The sequence below is a fragment of the Limanda limanda genome, chromosome 5 (assembly GCF_963576545.1).
Source record: "Limanda limanda chromosome 5, fLimLim1.1, whole genome shotgun sequence".
NCBI lineage: Eukaryota > Metazoa > Chordata > Actinopteri > Pleuronectiformes > Pleuronectidae > Limanda > Limanda limanda.
Genome location: NC_083640.1, coordinates 20,780,057 through 20,804,823, shown reverse-complemented (window position 1 = coordinate 20,804,823; position 24,767 = coordinate 20,780,057). Strand labels below are relative to the sequence as shown.

Below are 24,767 nucleotides of genomic sequence, written 5' to 3'. Positions count from 1 at the left end.
TCTGCAAATAGTGTGGATTTCTTCCCCATTATAACTTGAACTGCAGTCAGTTAAAGGAGAAATAAATGCAGCTCATCCTGCAGGCTAATGAGAGATTCGGCTGAGTAACATTATGAGTATAAGTGAGGACATTTAGGATGTTCTTGCAACACTTTTCACATTTAATCCCAATAATTTCCCACAAGTTCCCCTTTTTTATGGAAAACTCTTGAGACCATTTTTAAACCAGCCGTGATAACCAGCACTGAACCCAGTTTTCCTTGAGGCATGAGTCAAGAGCGCTGTGTCAAAAAGAACAGGAAGGGATTATGCGTTTCTGAGTTTGTCCCAATGAGGTGATTTGGCTGCTGTAGCACAATGGGAACAATAAGGAGACAGTGAGAGAGCGCAATGGAAAGATTAGGTTTATTTTCTAAAATGGAGTTTGTTGAACTGCCCCTCTTAAATCTAAATAATACCCAATGACAACATGATCTGGGTTTTATCAAAACATAGTTACGATAGTTTGGATAATATATATGACAAGAAGTAATGTTTCAGGTCAGTTGTAGTTTAATGATGGGGGGGTAAAACTGATAAAGCAGGTGATACACTGATTACGAACCACACACACACACAATATATGCAACCAATCAAATCAAAAGGCTAAAGGAATGTGAGTAAGACTGCACGGCTCGAGAAGAAGTGAGGACAGAGGGGGAAAAAAAGACCACAAGGAGGAGGGGAGAGTTTGAGCAGCAGCAGGGTGACATGAGGTGAAAACACAGATCTTAGATTGACAAATGTAATAAGTGTTTGAGAAACGAGGTCAAATGAGGTACTGCTGACTTATGACAGATCTGTGTTTAATCAATTATAGCTTCAAACTTATACAACCTGCTTGCCCAGGAATGATGCAATAGTTGGACGACAAGAAGCTCCCACTGACGGCATGCACTGGATTGATTTAGCTACCGCTTAAATCAGATTCTATCATCTACTTTTGAATTTTGTTCTAATAAATGCAACAAGAAAGTTTCAGCCACACAGGAAAACTGCAGCCATGAACATAAACACTTTTTATTTTCAACTCATGATCTTATAAAAAACATACATACAAGACAACTGCTATTGAGCAACATTTTTAAAAAGTCAGGGATATTATATAAACTGGCTTCTTTTAACGGTTAGCTACTTTCAAAACATATTCATGTTAAATTGTTAAATGTTGCGATGATGATATGACCTGCAATAAACAAATACAGGTACAACGGACAGCTCCACAGCCTGAGGTAGAAGGCGCACAGCCCGGCCACAGCGCCACCAGGTCCGAGGCAGACGTCCAGGGAGTCATACACCGCTCCACTAAGTCCACTTACAGTGATGACTTGGGCTGTTTTCATACATGTTCATACATGCTGCTCTATATCATTCGCGATGCAAACGGCGGGAAATTGTTTTGGTGCATGTGTGTCAGTGTGAAAGTAAAAGAGCGAGCTGATTAATGCAGGTGAGCTTTGAAGAAAGATTTAACTACTTTGAGAAAAGTATCGATCATTATGTGGTGATTAGTTTGGAAATTGCGGCGTCATTTAAAAATAATCAACGTTTTTACTGAAGCGAGTCAGACACATCAGTTTAGAGAGTGAGAGAGAGAAAAATTAGATGCGGCGTGTGAGCACAGTGTGTGTCCTAACACACACACCTATACATCTACACACCTACAAACACAGACCCCTCTCCAGAATGACATGCAGAGCAATGTTCAACAAGTAAAATATAGGATGTTTTTAATGCTACATAGAATAAAATTTGATGTCTTTTTCATAAGTATTCGTGTGTGTATGTGTGTGTGTGTACCTGCAGCCCAGTGTGGTCTGTAGCAGGGTGGTGATCCCCACACAGAAGAAGATGGTCCCTATGAGCTGACTGGTGGCCCACTGATCGAATCCAACGCACATCGCCTCAGCAAGGAGGAACGGCACCGCGATCGTGCCACTGAAACACGTCAAGTAGTGCTGCAGGGATAAGAAGTCAGAGTGGGTGTCTATTGTTTGACTTAGACTGTAAAATCTGCAAAGCAAAATCCATAACATTTTGAGATGTTACATCACCGTACAATTTTGCAGGGTAGGTTATGAGCTTAACAAATCATGAGAACACTAATACACACAAGCAAAATGAATAACTGCCTGGCACACTACATTCTTGTTTCCACTTCTTTAATTCTTGTGAACTTTTGACCACAGTCTTCCCCTGAGTAAACCACTTGTGGTTACTTGAATTATTAATTACCTACGCCAAGGAGGTTATGTTTCCTTTGCCATTTGTCTGTCTGTTAATCTGTCTCAGTCAGTCAGTGAGTCTGCAGGATTACTTAAAATCTACCAAACCAATTTCCAGGAAGTTTTGATCAGGTGTGGTGTGGATCCATGAGGTTGATTGGTATTCCCATATTATTTCCAGGATAATGGCATTAAAACAATATTTTACACTATGTCCAGATGTGCACTGACACTTCTGAAGATTCCTTTTTTTCTCCCTGATATTATAAGTGAAAAACACTTCAAATACCTATTTTAGTCAGGGAGACATAAATATACAGATGACAGAAAATAAATCAGTCTGAAGATTTACCTGCATGCCCAGGAACACACACAGGTACCAGGGTGGGGTGTCTTCAATGGTATAGATCATATCGTTCCTCCTTGCATCAATACTGTCTGTGCTGTCCAGCGTCTCAGACATCGAGCTCTACACATACAAAGAAACATATTTCACATCTTTCCTGACATATTTACGTTTTCCTGTGTTCTTTACTTCATGGAAAGGGCCAAAATGTATCTTGGAATATTATACTGATACAAAAATACAGCGCATCAATCGTTATGACACCGAACCATTATCACATGTTAACGTGAGAACAGCCTGTCCTGAGCAGATAAGAGAAAGGCTGAATTTGCTGAATGAAAAAGGTCATAAAAAAAACAAGGCAGTGAAAGGGAGAGAAGGAAGTGTGAAGTGAAGCACATGACATGATTTCATTCTCTCAACAAAGGAAAACGCACAGTCACAGTGACAGTGAGCAAAACTTTTTCTGTTAGGTTTACATTTATCTGAGATGATTCCATTTCACCTTAAACACGTGAAGAGGGCTGGCTGTTTCACAGTAAGGGACACACATGCACTAATTCACGCTCAGACAGATCATCAGAACAAAGAGACAAGTTTGGACCACAACACAGACCAACAAAGAGGGAGGGGGTGCGTCTTTGTGGCGTAAGGGAAGAAAAGTCAAGTCATTCAAACGGTGATGCTGACTGTGGATGAACTAAATTACAGGGTGCAGCACAAAGCCCGTTACTGTGTGAGTAAGCATGTTGAGTCATGTGACGATTTGTCAGTCGTTGCTTAAACTGAGGGAGTTAACAAGTACTTTGGATGATTAGAATTAATATTACAAGGATTATGATTCATTCGTTTTCTCTCGTCTTACCTTTTCTGCGGCCTGATTATCTTTACTGTATATCGCCATCAGCTCTGTATTCTCAGTGTCCTGGTCTCCACTTGCAGCACCAACTCCGTTGACCACCACCTAAACACACAATCACATGCAATTTAGACTTTTAATAGGCCTACACATAAATATATATTTACAAGAGAATATCTGTGCAGAGAAAAAAGAAATCCACATATGTAGAGTTCAAAAGAGGAGTATGCAATCCTGCTGAATTACAAGTGTCTGAGTATGTGTGGGAGTCTCACATGTACACGTCATGTATAGCATATCAACAAATGGAAGTTCATTAAAACATTATAATGAATAGACTAAAAAAATAACTTACTAATTTTAATAATTTAATTTAAATAGATTTATTTGAGTGTTTCTGTGCCCAGAGAACAAGATCCACAGAAACAGACGCTGCCACATGTCTAATTACTGTGTTGTTGAAAAGTGATTTTTACAGCCCAGTTTTTACTGCAGAGTCCTGTGATTCCATCTGATAAAAACCTTAGGTCGAGGACAGATGTGTGTACCTGCGAGGAAAAACAAGTCTGCTGAATCTACATGCATCTATAAAAATACTGAGCAGCAGGCTGTATACATGTAAATGAATGGTGGGGGTGAAGGTCTATATTGTTGGAGGATCTGTTCACAATGTGTCAATGGGACATAATAAAAAGGCAAAGGAAGTTTAAGTTCATATCATATTTTCTGCCCTTTGTGTTCCTCTTAACAGCTTCAGAAAACGACATTGATGACGCCTTGTGATTATTTTAACAAAGTGGATCGGGATTATCTTCGTTTACAAAAGGAACCTAGCAGCCTTCAGGGTCAATGTCATAACTCTCTGGGAAGTTTTATCTTAGGGGTTTTGGAAACAATATGTAAATAAAACACCAACATGACCAACTTATAAAGCAGATAAAGTGAATGTTGTAGCAGTGGATGTTAGCACATGGAACATATACGGTACCAGTAGCATTTACTTAGAGCCTTGTTTATGGAAAGCTGATGCTATTTAGTTCCGATCTCCCCTAACTTCTAACTATTAAATGCTCCACTGTGCTTGTCAGCTGGCTGCTAACTTGGACAATGTCCCAAATTGTTGTGGGCAGGTGTCACACAGTGGGTTCATTAAAGCGCTGTGATGAAAACTGCAGTTTGCCTACAACACTGTAGAGAGCAGCGACATTAAACCACTGCTCAGCTGGAAAAAAATAACATAAAGAGAGTTTTATGTTTTATTAGCAAGTGAGTATTTCCTTTAACAGAGATTAGTATCCTTATCAAAGTACTGTACTTTAATGTAGTAGCATGCAGCAAAATAAAATATAAATACTCAACCAAAAGTGAAAATTCATTCATCTATTTTTGTCTGGCACTTGCAGTGGCATCAGGCTTAAGGCAGATTTATGGTCTCACAGAAACAAGCTTTTAAGATGTGCTGTCTCTAATCAAGTGTTAGTAGCTGTTCTTAAACTGTCACGTTGGAGGATGGAGTGACAAGGGGGAGGTGTGACATTGTTTTAATATGAATCATTAGACAGCCTCTCCATTGAGACGCTCAAAGTGTTGTCGGTTGTTGAATGAAAAGTACCACAAATAATTCTGTGAAATGCAAAAATAGAAAGATGGATACAGAAGCCCAATCCTTGGCTGCTCTCCCACCTTCACAAGGCTGACCAGTCAGTGTGATACGGGTGTCTTTGTCATATGGTCAGTTTGACATTCGCCCTCATCTTCACTGTTATCTGTTTTGATCACCACCAACAATCCATGACCGCAGGTGAGGTTAGGAATGCTGAAGGGGCTCAGGACATTCTACCTAGCAGAAATCCACCACTGGATTTATGGAAAAACTGTTATAATAAAGCAGGGCTTTGTGTCTGCGTGTGATTTATGAATGGACTCATGAATACATAGCCATTGTTGTCATTTTGCCTTGGACCTACAAACAAAAGGGAATGGATGGACAGAGCCGCAGCAGCAGACAGAAACTGGCCATGAAGAAGACAGCTTGTGTGTACCAACTCAGCGTGTGTGTAAGTCAAAGAAAGAGAGACTGGAGGAGGTGAAGGAACAGAACAGTAATTATATGTTTTCATGCACATTGACCAAACACTGTTTGTGTCATTTGTTCATTATGAGCGTTCATGATGAGTCTGTGGAAAAAGGAAAAATGGTTTACAACAATAAAAAAGGCCAATAAACAGTTGTGTACCGGAATAGGGTAGAAATCAGCGCCATGTTTTCCCTCCTCTTCATATTTTCCTCCCTCACTGCTGCTGTCCATCGTCTTGGTGGTGGTGTTTTTCCCCACGCCCATCCTTGTGTATTCAATGTCGTCGTCCTCCTCTATCTTTGTCCCGCCTCGATCTCGCTCTGGTGTGAACAATGCAGATGAAGTCTTCAGTCCGATTACATCGTCCAGGACTGCGTCATCTGCTTGGAGACATAGGAAAGATAAACGGAGAGATCAATATCTCCATTTATGACGCTAAAAGCTTCTAATATCCTGGCTTCACTATGACGATCTCATCTCATCAGAGAGCCTGAGGCTGCCAGGCAGTACGTCTTGTTGATGAGAAACTTCTCAGGTCTATCGTTTGTTTTTGTTTTTTTCACCCACTATTCTAGACCATAATAATTGTCAACTGTCATTTATCAAGCAAATAGACTTAGTTAGCTGGTTACACATTTACAAATCACAAAGGTTTCAGCTCTTTGTTTGCCTGCGGTAGGTAATTTTTAAGACACCTTGTTTGTCTCTGGAAACTTGACAAGAGGATTATCTATCTCCTTAATTGAAATTATTTTATTTATTTTATTAGTAAACTCTACATATTTGGGTTTTGAGTCAACTATGAATCTGAAGTCATCGCATTGTTATTTTAATTATTATAATTTCATTTCTTCACCATTTGACATTTCACAGACCAAATAATTGACAGATTAATGGAGAAAGTAATCTCAAAATAACTGATAATTCCAGACCTACACTAAAATAATGATACAATAATCATCATTTTAATTCAGAAATAACGCACAACGTGATTTTTGAAAGAGGAACAAATGATCAAAGTGAAAAGATGAGGAGAGAAGCAGACCAATGATTGACAGCTCTCCAAACAGATGTGGTCCTTGTGTCTTTGTGAAATGAGGAATTTGAACCATGTTGCTCCATATCTGACTTTAAGCTGACACTGGAAAAACCTATTGGAACATCGGTGCACTTTATTCACTCACCAAATGTACTAGAATAAAAAAAAAGTGAAATGGAATAGTTGCCAAGATCTTAACTGGCATCGAGGTCCCTGCAAAGTTCAACAGAGAAACAAGAAGTTGTGAGCAGATTAGGTGTCTCTGCCTTTCTCTGAACTGAAAGTGCTGAGAAAAATGTTCCTTCATAAAAGCTATACTAATATATATATAATATATATACATATACTCTATATACATATATATATATATATATATATAGAGTTAGGTATTGATGAGTAAAAAAAAGTTCTTCACCGAGCATGAGCAATATAACTGCACTCCGCAAAGTCAATTTTAAGAGCAACTCTCAAGTGATCACAGGCATGTTTTGGAGTCTGTCAGAGAAATAAGCTATTCTGCAAGAACGTGAATATTTATGTTCTTTTATTTATAGTGGTTTATAGAGTTTGTTTCATTTGTGTGATATCTCCTTGAATACATGGCATGGGAAATTAACAACAATCTATTAGTTCATGTGAAAAACGGAAATGGGGAATGTGCGGCCACCAGGCTTTAAAAAACCCAGGAGAAAGTTTGATCCGGGGAACAAGGCCAAGAAATACAAAACAAATGTTTTTCTGTGATAAAATAGTGGATGGGTCCTTCACCGAGGTCCATTTAGGCTGCATGCCTGTCAAGTCCCAGTCAGGCTGAGTGAAACACCCAAGTAGCAGTTATGGGTCATTGCTGAAAAGCATCATCGCGACCATCACGGGAAAAAAAAGAGAGACAGAGAGAAATGGACCAATGATAATTTTTTTGTTTTGGGTAAAAGACAAGTCAGTGTGATTTGTTAGTGTGGTCACACTTATAGTGATGAAAAAGGCTGATCATGAGCTTTTCACTCATTACAGCTGAAAAGGACTAGCAAGGACGCCGTGCTTGCGGTGTAAAATGTTGGGATAGCTGTTATACCTAGTTGACACATCCCATCACTCTTGTCAAGCTGGGCGGCTTGGAGCATCTGTGTGGAAGGGGCAAGAGAGAGGGAAAGGAGGAGGTTGAAGAAGTAGAAAGAGAGGAAGAGATGGGGAGGTGTGAGGTAGAAGGGTAAAGGAGGAGGAGGGAGGTGAGACATAAGTCAAGTTAAGTTAATTTGACAGACAGCATTTAATCACAGCCAAACGTTATTAGTGTGACCTATAGAGGGTCTATGTAACTGTAAGAACTAAAAAAAGGAAGCTGTTCACTGGTGATAACCACGATAACACACTGTTCGTAAGAAAGCTTTTAATAAGTTTATTTGAAGTGTTAGTTGGAGGAACTTGATGCACATAATCCCAATCAGTTTCTGAATCTGAATTGTGACTTTCTTCACAATCTTTAATGAATTGTATGTTAAAATGTGGAGTTGTTTACAACCTGTTGAACTGGCTGAACCATTAAATATTTCTCTTTTTTAACCAGTATTGTTTCCAAACGATTAAAATGATGGCACATCAAATGTTTTCAGCAATATGATCAAACTACAAACAAAGGACTAAAATCATTAGGGCAGCTGACTAATGATCATTTTCATTAAACCATTTGCACAGACCAAATTTGTTTTCCTGGTGATAATCATTAAATCACATCCAAAAATATAGAAAACGTGTTCCCAGATTCCGTGTTGACATCTTCAAATGTCTGAGTTAATGTGAACTGTGGTCCAAAGCTCAAAGATATTAAGTCCACCATGATATATATATATATATATATATATATATACACATACATACACAGAGAAAAACTGTAAATCTTTATAGACTTGAAAGGTTGTAACCAGTGAGTATACATCTTTATATTGTACTGTAAAATACCTCAATGCTGCGGCTCTTCACATAATAAAACTAGAATCATCCTGAAAGAAAAGGCCACATGTCTAGCTGGTGGATACTGCTGCAGTGAATCATTGACCTGAACATTGTCCAGCCTGTGGCGCCCTCGGTGCTGTGAGTCAGTGTGAGATGGATTGTGACAGAGTGTATCCCAGCAGCCTCTGGGTGACTTAAGGTCTGATGAGGCATGTGCTAACACTAGCAGAGCCATGCTTCTGCAGGATGACATCCTCAAATGCAATTATCCACTGTTGCCAGAGAGACAGAAACACTCATCCCTTCCCCTGTTTTTTCTGTGCGTTGGGGTTGACTGGGAAACCGTCAACACATGCAAGTGCACAGGGGATCATAGGGAACTGGAACAGGAGACAAGAGAACTGAAACTAAGTTCATGTGATTACGTTAGAGAATACCTGAAGTCTCAATGACAATAAATAGACAAAAAAAAACAAGAGTGGGTAGAAACAAAGACAAATGCGATGTTAATTTGAACTAGTCCCAGAAAAAACAGTCTGGTGTCCAGAGTTACCCATTATAACACGAGCTGTGGATCCTGTGCAGGCTGGTTGTGCTGTGGCTTCGCACCAGATGTTTGTGTTGGCGGTTTCCTCTCCAATGCTAAATATGTGTTCGTGCATCCCGTCCACATGTTAGTCAGCAGTTTACTCTCATTATCAATTAACCTGTAAAGTAAATCCTTGATCACTTGTTTAATGAAAAAAACTGCCCTTGAATACAAGTTTGCTTTGAGCCATTTGTTCAACCATTATCTATGATTGTATTAAATACAAAACAAAGGGACTTCCTGGTTCCAGCTGCTAAAAATCAGTTAATTTTCGTTGATAAACGGCCTCATCAATTCACTTTTAATAAAACGCAAAACCGATAAAGCCATGTACACGTTGCATTATTTCATGAACAGTTCAACCCATAAACCATACATTTTGTAACTGCCTTTATACAATTTTAAATAAGAAATAAATCAGAGTAAAGTCGCTGAAATGATGTAAATACAAGTATGTCAGCGGCTCTGCTCTCGTCTGACAGCAGGCGACACTTTGCATTACAGAGCACACGAGGTGAGGGGTTCAGATTTCACCATGAGAGACGAGTGAGAGGGAGATTGTACAACACTTGCAAGGACATGTTTACATTGGTCAACTTCCTGTCAGCAGAGGAGAAGTGAATGGCAATAACAGAATCAGTGTCTGGCTGTAGCAGTGCAAATATGAAGCAGAGCAACAAAAAATGACATTAAAATGCATCTAAAATAATTTGGATAATTGAATAACTCGCCTTTGTAATTTTTAAGCTAAAGTCAAAAATGTTTGCTTAAATGTGCTTTGTCATTTGATGATATACTGAATATCTTTGGATTTTGGATTGAAGGTTGGAAAAAGTTGGGACAGTTAAGCACTCTTGCTTTTTAAATTATACGTTGTTTGACAAGGCTTTTAATTGTTTACTTCCTTTATGCAGTAACTTTTAAATGTCTGCCTTTGGTCATTATCACACATCACCGCACTTGATGTTCACAACAATCCGGCTGAAGTTAAGGGTTGGGTTTATCATCCAACCCTTTGAGATAGGTTTACTTAAAACAGTTCCTTGTATTGTTGCATTTCATTTTGTTGTTTTAATGCGATTTGTAACATTTCAACAATCGAAAAGGTGTCCATTTTCTGAGAAATGTTTGTGCACTCTAAGGTCAATCTTCAGTCTGGTGAAGCTGAAGTTAAATTTTGTTTATTGCGATTGTTACTTTTATAAAAAAAATCTATGATTAATCTGCAGTCAGTAAGTTCCTAAGAGATATTAAGGCTCTCTCTGAATATGCTCATTGGCTCAGGTGGGACTACACTGAAGAGGCTGACCGATTTTTGGAAATAAAACATTTTTACAATGCGGACATGTAAAATTTGCCAATGATTTATATTTCTTAGGTAAAATCATCAACAGAGGAACATCATTTCTGCATTGTTTGTTCTGTAGTATATGAAAGTTTTTATATCAGTGCATATCAGCAAACAAAAACCCTGATTGTGAAGACGGAGAAGTCAGTGAAAGGCTCGTATTGACTGATATCAGCCAATATGATAAACTGGTCAAGCTCTACTGCACAGAACAGATTTTAGCTTCTCAGTCTGAATGCAGGTCATGTCCTCTATCTTGGCTTCAGCATCTGTGATTGCACACCGCCTTTTGAAGGGACTTTCAGAAGCAGAGTTTGGGTTTAGCCCATCTGAGCACCTTCCCACTGAAAAGAGGAACCATGTAAGAAAATCACCTGGTGAGGTGCGTGGCTGGAAAAGAAATGTGAAGACACTACAGAGCCATCACGTTTTTCCCACGACAAGCAGAAACTTCAGGGAGAAGCACACAACAGATTGTGGTAAAGCATCAGATTTCTTAGTCAGTCGTCAATGCTAATAACAACCGATAGTAATCAGTCACGCAGACATAGCTCTTTGCAAAACATTCTTTAGACAACAAAAGACAGACGCACCTGTGCGAGTTATTCTGCTTTTCAACTCAATTATGATTGAGCAGCTCTGTGGGTTGAGTGTGTTACATAGGCTGGATTCTTCTTGTTCTGCTTTTTCTTCAGTTGATCCCAAACCGGTGGAATGGTTCCAACACAAGGCGGAAACTGAACACAGGTTCACAGGCAGCTCCGCACATGGCAGTTGTAAAGTAAATCTTTCTGCTCGAGTCATAGGCAGGCCACATATTAAAATATTTAATTATCGGTAACAGGAATAGTCTTAGGATCCAGCAAATCCAGTTCCCAAAGGTAGTTGGCATGACAACAAAGGCCATACATATCACAGAGAGAGAATCTAGACCAGTCATAACCCAGGACCTGTCCACACTTCAGATTTGTGATACAGCTTGACCTATGAGTAATGCTTCTAGGCACCCAAGAATTCTCACCCATGTATCGATGTTTTTTTAAATACTCCCTACAAGCAGGACCAACCCATCAACTGGATGGCATTAATACACCGTATCAACTTGTATTGCACATCCACCTTCTCCCCAATGGACTGAGTGAAAATAAAAGCTCTGCATATGAGATCTTGGTCTCTTCCATCACAGGAATGACTCCAGTACTTATTGTATTGAACTTTATTTTCGACCATATTTAATTACATATCGTTTTATTGCAGCAAGTACCATAAATATGCCAGATTTTTTTGTTAAGATCCATGGATTATTTTCTGACAAATCAATGAAAACGTTTTAAATCTCGCAAAAAGGAGAGAGAACTGAGCCCCGTATCGTCCCCCTTATCCAAAACACACATTGACTAACGAATGTCATTATACTTTGGGTACTTTCCTTCCAGATAAAAATGAGCTTGCACTGAGCAGTTGCCATATTTAATACAAATATTTTTGTACTTTTCAGTTCATGCTGTGCTATATAAACACATTTCTCAGTAAAAGAAACAAAAGCAGCAGGGAAACATTAACATTTAGAGCAGGGGAACTGTATTTCTATCCCTTTCTCAAAGCAACACCTACTCACACAGCATATCAACCAAGGCACATGACGGGGCGTTAGAGGTGATATACAATACAAAAGTAATATGCTTTTGTTATAGGTGGTTTCCCCACCCACAGGCTCAGCCATTATTTTTTCATCAAGTCCAGCAGAGACAAAGTGAAGGTATTCAATGTTGCTTAAAGCTTATGAAATCCCTTAAGCCTGCCTGAGGCACATTCCTGCTGTGGGGCAACTAATTTTACTTGCTTATACAGCAACTGTGGAGGCGGATTACCTTCCCATAGTCCCTTAACAGTTTCGTAATAAACAGTTAAACATATGTAATCTGACTCAAAGTGTTTTTACAGCAAACAAAGTTCCTCAGTTACATTTAAAGTGGGTCATCACAGAGAAAATGTTGTGATGGTACTATTATTACACTTTAAACAGGTTGGCGCTGTGCAATATGCAAAGTCTAAAAATGTAAAAATTCGCAAAACGTTATCACTTCCAATGTCCCAAAAATGAATGTGGACCTAAAATGTTTGCATGACAGAAAGAATTTGTCCTGTTTATAATTTTGATCCCTGAAAAGAACACGTGAATATTTAAAAGTCATTTGTAAAATTGCACTATCAAAATTATTTTCCTGCCCACAGGTCCTGGGTTCATCTCTGTTGTGTCTTCAGTCGACGACTTCTTAAGGCTCCAGTATGCTTCTACGTTCCTCAGAGAGGGCTCCACGAGGGGCGAAGAGTCTTTTTGATTTTTACTAATCCGACCACTGTACGTCGAAAAAAAATTAACCGCCAAACCCATAGGTGGCGCAACGGAAGACGAGCTCAGAGAAGCCTACCCCATTTGGGAAGAAGAAGTCCACGTGTCTCTGTTTACATCTGTTAGCTTTCATCCCACACACTGAACCATGGCAACTAACAGAACTAAATAAAGTGACACCCAGCGGGTCAAGATGCTGATGTTATCGTTTCTTAGCGCAGCGGTTCTCCGGTCTTGTTTCCGAACTGTGTTGCTGATTCCACAGCTTGAATCTGCTTGAGGCTACATGTAGCTAGCTAGCTCCCCTCCCAGCTAGCTTCAAGCCCAGCTTCCACACACAGTCAGCAGGGAGTCCCGGCACTAACTATTACTATCCAGTGTTTGCTTCTAACATGACGGTATTATAAAAACAGTGTCATGATAGAAGTGGAATTAAAGTCGTGACGGCGGGTTTTTGCACTGTTACCACCGCAGTTAGCATGGTGGCTAGCCCGCTAGCCTAGCCTGCTAGCGCCGTTTTGAAAGCTCGTTATAACCGTATGTGACCGTGCACACATGCCGTCAGTGCTCGAACGAGCCACCGTCAGCCGGACAACTCCGCTGGATTAACACACACGTCACATTAATCGTAGAATCATAGTTGTGTTTGGGTTAGCTGTCAAGCAGGACGTTTGAGGCCGGAAATGACGTCGAACAGAAATTACGTCGTATGGAAATGATGTCGTTCGCGGACCAATCACAGCCAAGAGCTGTCCGTGGCTCTCCGACATAAACACGGAGAAGTTAGAAAAATCAGAGGTGTACGAAAAGCTCTCCGAGGCGCTCGGAGAGAGCGTTTCACGACGGATAGGGCGGTCTTATCTGTCCGTTTTACAAAATACGTAAAAGCATAAATTGGCCTTTACTCACAGACACATTGATCCTGATATGTTGTTAAAGAATCATGCACAAACTTTCCAAGCTAAAGGGGCTGACGAGAATGCTTGCGAGTCGATGACATTGAACAACTAAACAAATATCAAAATAGCCGATTACTTTTTTGGGCAACAGACTTATCAAGTTTATAACTGTAACAATTAAGTTTCTTTGGAAAAGAAGACTCGCCACAAAAAAAGTTAATTCTTATTTGGTCTGACAGTTCAAAAACCTCAAAGCAGTTTTCACACATTATCACGAGGGAGCAGGGGAATCCCCATTCATACCCGTTCACGACAACAAAGAAATCGCTGGAGCGTTCAGGTGAGTGGTGCTGCAGCAGGCAGAGGCAGGCAGCAACGCATCAATTCGGCTGCGGACATTACATGTTGTTTACAGCACATCAACCAATAGCTCTCTTGACATCATGTGTCTTCTATGTATGGTAGTGCTTTTTCTGCAAAGTCTGCACAAAGTCTGGATAATCTCACTTTAACATTTGCATTCACACAAACACACAGCCCATCCGGATACTGTTTGCAGGTTCTCCGAAGTTCAGTGCATGTCTAGAAGCAGCTAAAGGCACTTATTATGAAGACAACTGTCAAATTTGATAAGCTGGGGGAATTTAAAAAAAATATCTTTTTAGAATATATATTTTTTTAAATGACTGAAACTATTGAATAGTTGCATACTGTGAGACTAGTGTCAAATTAGTTAATCAAGCGATTGTCTAACTGCTAATTCTCAGCATTACATCACACTTTCAAAAACCAATCCAACTCTGCAACATAATCACTCCCACCACCCAAACACATTTACACCGTACAGGATCATTTGTGTTTGACTCGTGTGTGTTTGTATAACAGGGGACAGGACAGACAAAATAAATGAGGTCTCAGAGAGATAAGGAGAAACTGCTGAGGAGCGATATGAAGGCTCCTCTCAGACTTAGCTGATACGAGAGAAAGAAGAAGGTGGAAACCAAGAACCGAGACCCTGAACAAGGTTTTCAATGTGCAACAAGGTCACATTGATGTTAAACAGGTCATTGCATTGAAGGTGAAAAGCAGCTAAGCCATTTTTAATAGAACGATAGACTTAAGTGTGTGAGCAGCACACACAGAACAGCAGTCAATTTCCAGTGTTTCACTGGAAACAGGATTCATGCCTGTGGACGTGCTGGTAGGAAAAGCTGGTCATTTCTACAACTGTAAAGATTACTTGATTTAGAGAAAATTAACTATTTTGATTGCATTAAATTATTGAAGTTAGTTTTAATTGATCTGCCTCTTTTATAATTTGCATTTGTTTTAAGATTGTTTGTGTTATCTCAGGACTAGAAGATAATAAGATCAATAAATCATAGACATGGAAAAGTAGCGAGAAGTGTGTGGCCCAATGTAAAAGAGAACTAATTTTTCACCCTTAATGTAACTGAGGAGTAAAAAGTATTCTGCAAAACAACTAATCTCACAAGTACAATTTACTGAAACAACTATTTAAATACATCTAACAGAGTAAATGTAACACTACTACCACCAACAACAACTATTACTACTCACCTCTTCAAATGTCCCATAGAAATGTTCCTTACAGGATAGTTGTGAAAAGCCTAATATGCCAATTTTGGATTTATTGCTTCTGTTTCTTTCGAGTGCCCCGTCTTTCACCCTGTGTGATGCACATTACATCACTTCACATTGTGGAGCTGAACATGTGCCTCTGGGCTCAAGTTATGAAACGGTTAAGTAACACGTTCTACGGTCATCATTATTAAACACGGTTACAAAACCTGACAAGAGGAAACAATTTCACTAACACACACACACACACCTTGGATAAGCATGCGGAAGCTTTACTTCTTCTTTTTTTTTTTTTACAAGACAAACATTTGAATGTGCACCAAATTCCTTGATTACAAATACATCAATAAGTGGTTCCAAAAGGTCTCACACAAACACACACAGAGGTGGATAGAGAGAACATCTTTGAAATCCAAAGCTCTATTGAATGCTCATTTATCCAGTTACTTATAACACCAGGCCAGATGTGACCCATTGCAAACACAGATAGATAGATCCTGAACAAAGTGTCAATGTCATCCTAGGAAACCTGGGGCCTGTTCTACGAAACAAGTTCAACATACCCAGGATATCAATCTGATATCCGGTGAACTCAACCCAACAATCGCAATAAGGCAAAGCGGCCACACGAAGCTGGTCAGCTACAATATGTTTTTGGCTTCACGGATGTCATCACGTGGCCCTTGGGCAAGAGCATAGAGGCGCAAGCGTGTGTCCGCAAACTTGAACGCGGCTGAGGATTTGAATGTCTGGGCTTACAGGCAGGTTTTTTAAAACATTCAAGGACATGGTTTCTTCAATTGCATTGTATTTGGCTGCAACGCTGTTTACTCCTGAAATTCCAAAAGTGTTTTGTGGATTCAAACTTTTCAGCCACCCCTCCAATCGACATAGTGCCAAGTAATGAGTGAATTTAAATTTTTGGGTGAATTATCCCTTTAGGCTGCTCTGGAGCAGGTTGACCTTTCAACATAAGTTAACATGGTGATTTATCCCGATACAAAGTGAACAAGCTTTGTAGGACTCAAAACCCTGAAATTACCCTGATAACCACAAATCCTGCTTCGTAGTGCTGCAAATAACTAGAAGTTAATGTTACTTAAGAACATACTATTCAGAGCCACTTACTAAACTCCAACAGTTTACCACCCACCATGCAACCACACACACGCCTTGACACAGTACACTGGATAGGCAAAGCCTGACCCAGCAGTACAGTGATATCTTAATCGCATGCTGCCTTCGGCAAACAGGGCCAAGAATCCATTTCTGGGACCCAGTTTGTCTCAGTGAGACAGTTTCTGGTCCAACATCCTGTGAGGTGATCTCTGTATATCCATTTACTGCCCTTAAGTCAGAGCGAGGAATAAATGGAAAAGAGTTCTGTCTCCTGAGCTGTCACTCTTTAAATTACTTCTTGAATTTTATCTTTTTTTAAAAGGCTATTCCTAATGTCATTACATTGTCATTACTTCTAGTTTAAATTGCTAAAATCTGTCACCAAGACGTCTGTGGACACAAAAGCTTTTGATCCAACCATTACAGTATCATCCACTTCCTTACAGAAAATACTAATACAGTTACTGATAAATCTGGATAACTGGGACAAATAAAAATCCCAAACAGATTTCTCTGTTGTGTTTGGTTACATTTTTAAGACACATTTTACTTTCCGAGTTTTGTACCTACTTAATTATAGTTTGTTTTGACTTTGTGTTGGTTTTGACCATAGAATACTGCATATAAAAGATGGACAACCTGACGACTCCCAAAAAGTGAAGCCAAAGTGTCTCGATTGCCACCAGATGGCTGGCTTCTGTTTGGACTAACAAATCAGCAGATGCGACATGGGCCAAAATAAAAAGTCTGGGTACAGATCAAATAACTGCTGCTCTTTGAGAATCTTCCCTCATGCTATAATACCAGGGGAATCATCAAGACTAACTTGCGTTTGGTTGACCGCATGTATAGGCAGGACCTTGACACCGCAGCTCCATCCATGGTCAGGTCGTGAGGGTTCTTGCCTCGAGTCCCCAAAAGTAACATCGGGATCCAGACTGAGAGTGCCGATAGATGAGTTTATGGATTCCAGTCCACTTGATGGCAGTTAAGCACCTGTGAGCTGGTTCTCTTAACAAACACTAAATACAAAGCAGCAGCAGAAAGCTGCTTCCAACAAAGAAATGATCCATATTGGCACAGTTTAAATTATTCTACTGTTTTGGACTACAACCTCAGGTCTCCCGTTCTCCTCTTGTTGCCTCGGCAGTAAATTGTGCTAGTAGGCTTCTTTTTAATATGCCAGAACCTATCATAATGAAAAATGTTGGTTCAGCTGGTGCACAAAAAAAATGTAACAACACAGAGTTCAGCGCCTAGTGTATGGACATGGTGTATGTCTAAATACTCAGCATGCAAAACCAGCACTGGGTGCACACAGACTGTACTAACACAACTAGCACTATACAGTCAACAACACTCATCATGCCATCTATTATTTCACACTCTGCACTAGTCGATTGATATGTTAAACAGACCAAAGGATGTTTGTAAAAAATAACCCTAACACCCGAATTCATAGGATCATAGTCCAAGTTCAATACATGAGAAAAGTTGGTTGCAATCCTAGTAGATAGGCAAACAGTCAGGTTCCCGAAATGCCTTGGGGGTATAAGGGATAGTCAAACTCGTTTCCCTAAGTACAATATTCCATCAAAAACATCCTGAATAAGCAAAGACAATGAAGTTGTTTGCGTTCACTCAGATAAATGTCTAAATATTCAAAAGAAGAGCCTCATCTAAGAGCTATGATAACTATATGAGATGCCAGAACTTCCTCAGTTAAACATCTGTTAATCCCAGTTTAACTGCTGAAAATGTCAGAATTTCTACTGGATAAACAGAGTCAAGAGGCCTTTATCTGGGGTGGAATGGTTCGATGACCCTGAGGATGAAGGCCTCAAGCTTAAACGCACAGTGAAGTTACTCTTCATACCAAAACTGCAGCTGTAGTTTTTTTACCTCCTCAGACTAGTTTTCATTCTTAATCAATCTTGGACGATGGGTCAAGTTAAGCTAGGAATCTCAACCCTGACTAAACTGAGCATAGAAGAGTCAGAAAAATTGATTTCACCGAGTTCACGAGCTGGGAGCTGAAATGCTTCTACGTCAAGTATCATGTCTGATCAACCTGTGGTTGGCCTGCCTTAGAAGAGGGTGTCTTGTGATTACAAAGGCCGAAACACCTGAATATGCCAAGGTACAAAACTGAAGATATGTCCCCAACATCCACTGGTGGCCACTAACATCTGATAACATCAACTCGCGGTCTTCATAAATAGGTGCGGCAGAACCTACAAGTCCCATCTAGTCAACAAATCTAGTCCCATGTTCAAAAACGGCAAAGCGTCTGATCTACTGAGCAGGCCACATGGCTTTCATAGTAGAGCCATACAAGCCAGAAGCCAGTCAGATCTACCTTATGCCTCATACCTTTTGCATACCCTCAAGTTCAGCCTTTATCATTGATTACGAGGCAAAAATGATGAGGCCAGGGTGCTAAGGAAAGTTATGTCCCCAACATCTGCTGGTGGCCTCTAACACCTGCTAACACCTGGTGGTAGTTGGTTACCTAAATTGTGCGGATACATTCAACCATACAAGGGAAATTTGACGTCTTGTCCTATATTCATAACAGGTATGAAAATAAAGCCATCATTCCATAACTCAAGGGATAAAGATCATCAGCATCAGTGAGCCAATAGGCATGTAGGGTGGTTGTACCAAGATTTAACCATGCTTACGATTTACTGTCTAACAAAACACATTATTATTACACATTACAGAAGAAATGCAGTAAAAACGCTGTGCTTAGAGACTGGATGCATGTTATGAAAGGTAACTAAGTACTGACTTCTAGTAACCAAACTTATCTCTTCCTTACTTTTTCAGTTTTACCTTTATAATGTACAATGTGCTACTTCAGCCGAAGGGGGGTCTCCCAAAAAAGGATCTAGTTTGATGATATCGTGAAGCAGCGAGGGATCAGGAGCGTTGTTATCTCCGGTTGTGATTCAGGTGCAAATAATGTTCACGTGGTAAACTAACGTTTTAAAGTTTTATTCATGTTACGCAGCAAACAAGAACTGATCCTGATCCATTAAGAGCGACAGAATCTTGAATAAAATTGGGGGAAAACATTAAGGATCGAGTAAACATGTCGGCACAAATAATATAAAGTATGTCTTGTTGTTTTTAGACATTTTAAATGAAGAATTGTTACATAGTGCATCTCAAATTGTATGTAATTAAAAGTAGCAGTGCTTTACATTTTTAAGAATGCAGTTTAAATATTTAAACCAGGGCTGCCCACACGTCTGCATGGGATCAGGGGAATGGATGTATTAAAGCTCATAAAGAGTCAAAGGGAGGAAGCATCTCTACCCAACAACATCACACTGCTCCTTCCATCCCCTGCACATTGGAACTGAACCTTTGTGATGAAGTGTGGTTGCCTCTGACAAATGCCAAGCTCATCACACACACACACCTGCCCCCAAAAGATACACCATGTTCCCAGCACACCCCCCCCCCCATCCCCATCACAAGGACCCAATAAATCCCATGCAGCCAAATAGGCTCTGGTGGGTCTGTGGTTCTGCCTGGTGTGCGTAGCTTCTCCCCGGCTGCACTTGTGAGGTCTCCTCGGTGTGAATGACACAGGACATTGTGATCCAGAGACGCGAGCTGAGCATGTCCAGCTCTATAGAGACACGATGGAGATACAGCCTGTGTGAGATGTCTTTCTCCACGCTGTCTTGTCCCGCTAATTAGGAAGCAGCAGAGGCTCCAGCGTGGAGGAGGACCGAGGCCGGTGTGTGTGTGTTCCGAGGCCGCTGTTGAGCATCAGCAGCCCCGCAGCCACGCCGCCGGGCCTGTGGAGCTCCAGCTGCCGGAGGAGCTACCTCCACATCCCGGAGCCGTTCACCGGCTGCTCCGGCGGGGAGAGGAGGAGGAAGAGGAGGCGGAGGAGGAGGCGGAGGAGGAGGCCACCCGGAGCATGGCTCTCTCTCCCTCCCTCTCTCTCTCTCTCTACACGACCTACTTTCTCGTATCAGTGAGTGTGTGTATCGCGGGATTAGGACAAATACAAAGGAACGGTTCTCGCTCACCTGTGCGATGAGAGGCAGCCCGGAGATCCACTTCCCTGCTCGGCTAACCGGTGGCTCTTGCCCCCGTGGGTCCGGGTTGTCGGAGCTCAGCGGCCGGAGGGAAGCAGCGGACACAACCTCTACACGAAGCCGGAGGAAGGAGCCCTCACACGGGGGAGGAGAGAGCAGAGAGCGGGCAGGTCGCTTCTTCTCACCGGGGGACCGACGGCTGCTTCCCGGAGGCACAGACTCTCATCGACGGACCCTGTGTGTTTCATAAAGGGACGGGGGTCGACCTGCGTCATCACGCAGCTTTCACGTCGAGCCGTGACGTCGGGAGCCCGCCCCTTTTTCTGCATCCCCGGCCAATCAGGAGCTGCCCCCTCGCGCTGACGTCAAAAGACACGGGAGAGTGAATTAGTGTGACTGGTTTTGACCTGTGGTTTTGACCTGTTTTATTTAAAGTCCAGTGGTTTTTGATGTAATCTGGATCGTGACTGGTTCAGGGTGAGGGTCAATAGACTGGAGGGAAGAAAAGAGCTGGTCATGGAATCTAGGTGTCCCGTTCTCTCTCTGCTCATTTAAAGGTTAGGTATGTAAGATTTAGGGGAAAGGGATCTATTGGCAGAAATTGAATATAAAATAATCCTTGTGATGTTTTCACTATTTTGCCTAGTCTAAATTGTATTAATTGTTGTTTTCTTTAACCAAAAAGGGCAGATTTTATTTCATTACTTTATATTTACGTCAGGAGCCGGCCCTCTTGGTGACTCTGTCTCTGTACTGACCCCTTGGCACCACAAACTGTAAAATGGTTGCACTGTCAGGGAACTAAATAAATTGTTTTTAAGTTAAAGGATAATCTTAGTAATATTAGGAAAACATTTTAAGAAAGGAAAAGACAAGATTGTGTCCTTTATATTCATATTGTCCAGGATGTAGACATTTAAAGCTTCGAATTATCACCAGAACTATTTACTCTCTGTTTCAAATGTCCACACAGAAATGAATCAAAGGGCTTTTGCTTATTCTGCACCTGTGACTTGGAATTTATTGCAAATGGACTTTAAGCTGCAGCGTATTAATCTCACAAAACGCCTTTAAAACCAGAATAAAAGAATGGAGAAAGGAAGGTCAAACAAATAAGGTTTTTAATTGTCAATAGAAAAATCACAGGTCAAATGCTTCTCCAAACGCCATAAGTCCAAATTCACTCATATGGACAGCTACTGGAACAGGGTGTCGTGGTCAGATTTCTTGGAGTTTACTTTGATGAAAAACTTCACAGGTGTTCACATATAGATATAGTCAAAAATAAATGCAAAAAGATTAATAATATATTACTGTAATGGAGGTTTTTCTGGAAGCTGGTGAAAGGAGAACTCTGGCAGCAGCTGGTGTCTTATGCAGAAGGTTTTAATGTAGAGTTGATGCATCAAGGAGACAAGAAGGTTAAACAATATACAAACGTCAATTGTCACCAGCAAGTCTGAAGATGTCTCCCAGAGCGTCCCAGTGTATCTCCCTCTACTTGCGTCAACCATTCTAACAGCACATCCATGAATGGCTCGAATTGCTGTCACTCTCTATGTTACATGTAGGTGTTTGCATCCTATTGGACAGTTAAGCCTAAAGCATGCATTCCTAAATCACATTATGTCCTTACGTCTTGCCACTGGTGTAATATGCAAAAGAGTTAAGGTTGGTGAGATTTAAAGTTGGTGACTTTCTGTCTGGTGCATCTGAGTTGGATGTGAAAGTCCCTCAACGTAGACACTACAATGTGCTGTTGGTTGGGCCTTTATCTATAACCTGACCTTGGGTACTGCTTAGAGCAGGGTCACCAACCTTTTTTAGACTGAGAGCTACTTCGAAGGTACTGAGTAGTACGAAGGGCTACTTGTTTCCAGTGGTGGGAAGTAACAAAGTAGAAATACTTCGTTACTGTACTTAAGTAGATTTTTCACATATTTGTACTTTACTTGAGTATTTATTTTCCTGACGACTTTTAACTCGCTACATTTGAGCACAAATATCTGTACTTTCTACTTCTTACATTCTCAAAACTGGCTCGTTACTTGAGCAGCGGAGGTTGGCGCAACGTGCACCTTTACGCACTCCTGCAGGAGCTGGGTTCAGTCTTTATATTAGGGCCAGAGCACTGACAGGCACTGACCGGCACTGACAGACGTCAGGCCCTATTGAAATTGTAAGGATTATTATTCAGGCAAATTAATTAGCTTTTTGAGGGCTTTTATTAGGTGACTTTACATAATTTTTTGAAGGTATTCCTTTTTCAGTTCACATTCGTTTTCCCTTTCCTGCTTCGTGTTTACATCTGCACATAAATACATAGCTCAAAGCAGCAAGTGGTTAACTTTTCTTAAAGAAAATATTGGAAGTATTTGGTTAAACAAAAACTGTTGGTAAATAGATTTTCATTGGTTTGCCGTGTCTACTTAGTCTTACATGTTCAAGTAAACAAAACAAACAGATTTAAAACAAGTCGAGATGGAAAACAAACAACACAACCATTTATATAAGCAAACGCAAAAACAACTTTCAGCCAACACAACCAAAAATAAACACTCTGTCGTGGACTACTGCATATTTACGCACACAATTCAGGTTTTTTAATGGACCTCGCCAAATGGAACCCTGGGTAATCAGGCCCAGTTTTCCACTCACTATAATGCCAATATAATTTTTGCAAAGATATTATATTATATCTATATATTGCCAATTCCAATCCTGAGTCGCCCTTTGTGCTGACTCAACACAACTTAGAAGCTGTTGAGTCCTATATATGTATTGTACAAACTGGCTAATGTGTACAACTTCAAGCAGGGTTGTGTCTTCACTTTGTCATCCCTACAGGCAAGATACCCTACAGGTGTATTGTCACCCTGCTGGAAACAAATGCAAACACAACCCCAGGCCCATTCAGTGAAGATAGTCTAATGATAAATAAACAGGCTTACATGTAGATGCGTGGACAAGCTGGCGGGCAGGATTACAGGCAGGTAAACATCCAGGCAGTTACACAATACAGCTAATAGACACAAAAGGTTCATTTGGTCTATTAGTGGCAGGTCTAGTGTTCTTAGGTAGAATCAAGAGGCACTTGTTTATTCAGTTGTGTTGATTCTTTGTTGTCTCTATAAGTTCAGATGCACTTGTCCAATACTTTTTTAACCTCAGCATCTCGGGTTCAAAATTTGTAAAATTATACAATATATATATATTGTTGTTATAATTTTTCAGTCAGTTGAAATAAATCCTGAACTGAACAATTTTGGGTTGTTTTGTGTCTGTATAGGCCTACTATAAAAAGCACTTAGCATTTTTAATTTTGGTACTTGTACTTTTACTTTTGATACTTAAGTACATTTCAACACCAGATACTTTTGATACTTAAGTACATTTAATATGAGCAACTCTAAGACTTTTACTCAAGTCATTTTCTGACAGGTGACTTTTACTTTTACCGGAGTCACTTTCAAGTAAGATATCTGTACTTTTACTCAAGTATGGCTTTCAAGTACTTTATACACCACTGCTTGTTTGATACAAACGTCCTGAATAACAGAGTTGCACAGATCACCTTTTAATATTATTAATAATATATGTGAAGAGACTGTCTGATCAAGTTAATGTTAATTATTCCTCGAAATAATTATTAACAATGATTTCCACAACAATGATTGTAGGAAACAGATATATTAATACATGCAACATTTATTTCTGTTAAACTGTTTCAACTTTGCTTAAATTCAACTTAATTGAAGTACTTTTGGTGACATTTATCACTACATGCCTCCATCAGTCTGTTCCTTTTCAAAAGTAGATAAAAAATAACCAAATAACCACTTATAAGCACTTTGTTACAAGATGATAAAGCTCAACCAAAAATAACACATGCATATGACTGGGGTGTAATGTTTCTAAGTGTCTTCTTAATTTTTTGGGTCTCATTCTGTCAGCTGCCAGAGTTTTCAGACCTAAAATCCATACAAGTCTCTCCTCATGACCTCCTTCATTCACTGTGAACCCAAGAGCAAGACAGGCTTCATCTTACTTTCTTTTCAACTTGGTGACATTTATCACTACATTCCTCCATCAGTCTGTACTTTTTAAAAAATATAGAAAAAATTAATTCAATTAAAATCACTTTGTCACAAAGATGATAAAGCTCAACCAAAAAGAACACATGCATGTGACTGGGGTGTAATGTTTCTTAGTGTCTTCTTAATTTGTTTGGTCTCATAGAGTTTTCAGACATAAAATA

General features: G+C 40.2%; 1 protein-coding gene across 3 annotated transcripts in view; it reads right to left on the bottom strand.

Moving 5' to 3' along the window:
- The window catches only part of slc23a2 (solute carrier family 23 member 2), a 33,610-nt gene extending 12,857 nt beyond the window's left edge, over positions 1–20,753 (bottom strand). The window contains exons 1-6 of one of the 3 annotated variants that reach the window (XM_061070983.1): positions 20,501–20,753; positions 7,661–7,709; positions 5,706–5,929; positions 3,476–3,574; positions 2,617–2,733; positions 1,840–1,997 (exon numbers count right to left, since the gene is read on the bottom strand). In XM_061070983.1, the coding sequence (XP_060926966.1) occupies positions 1,840–1,997; positions 2,617–2,733; positions 3,476–3,574; positions 5,706–5,929; positions 7,661–7,709 (647 nt within the window). In that variant the 5' untranslated portion in view covers positions 20,501–20,753. The remainder of the gene's footprint in view (positions 1–1,839; positions 1,998–2,616; positions 2,734–3,475; positions 3,575–5,705; positions 5,930–7,660; positions 7,710–20,500) is intronic. The other 2 variants (XM_061070984.1, XM_061070985.1) reach the window with 2 other exon arrangements.
- Positions 20,754–24,767: the final 4,014 nt, after the last annotated feature.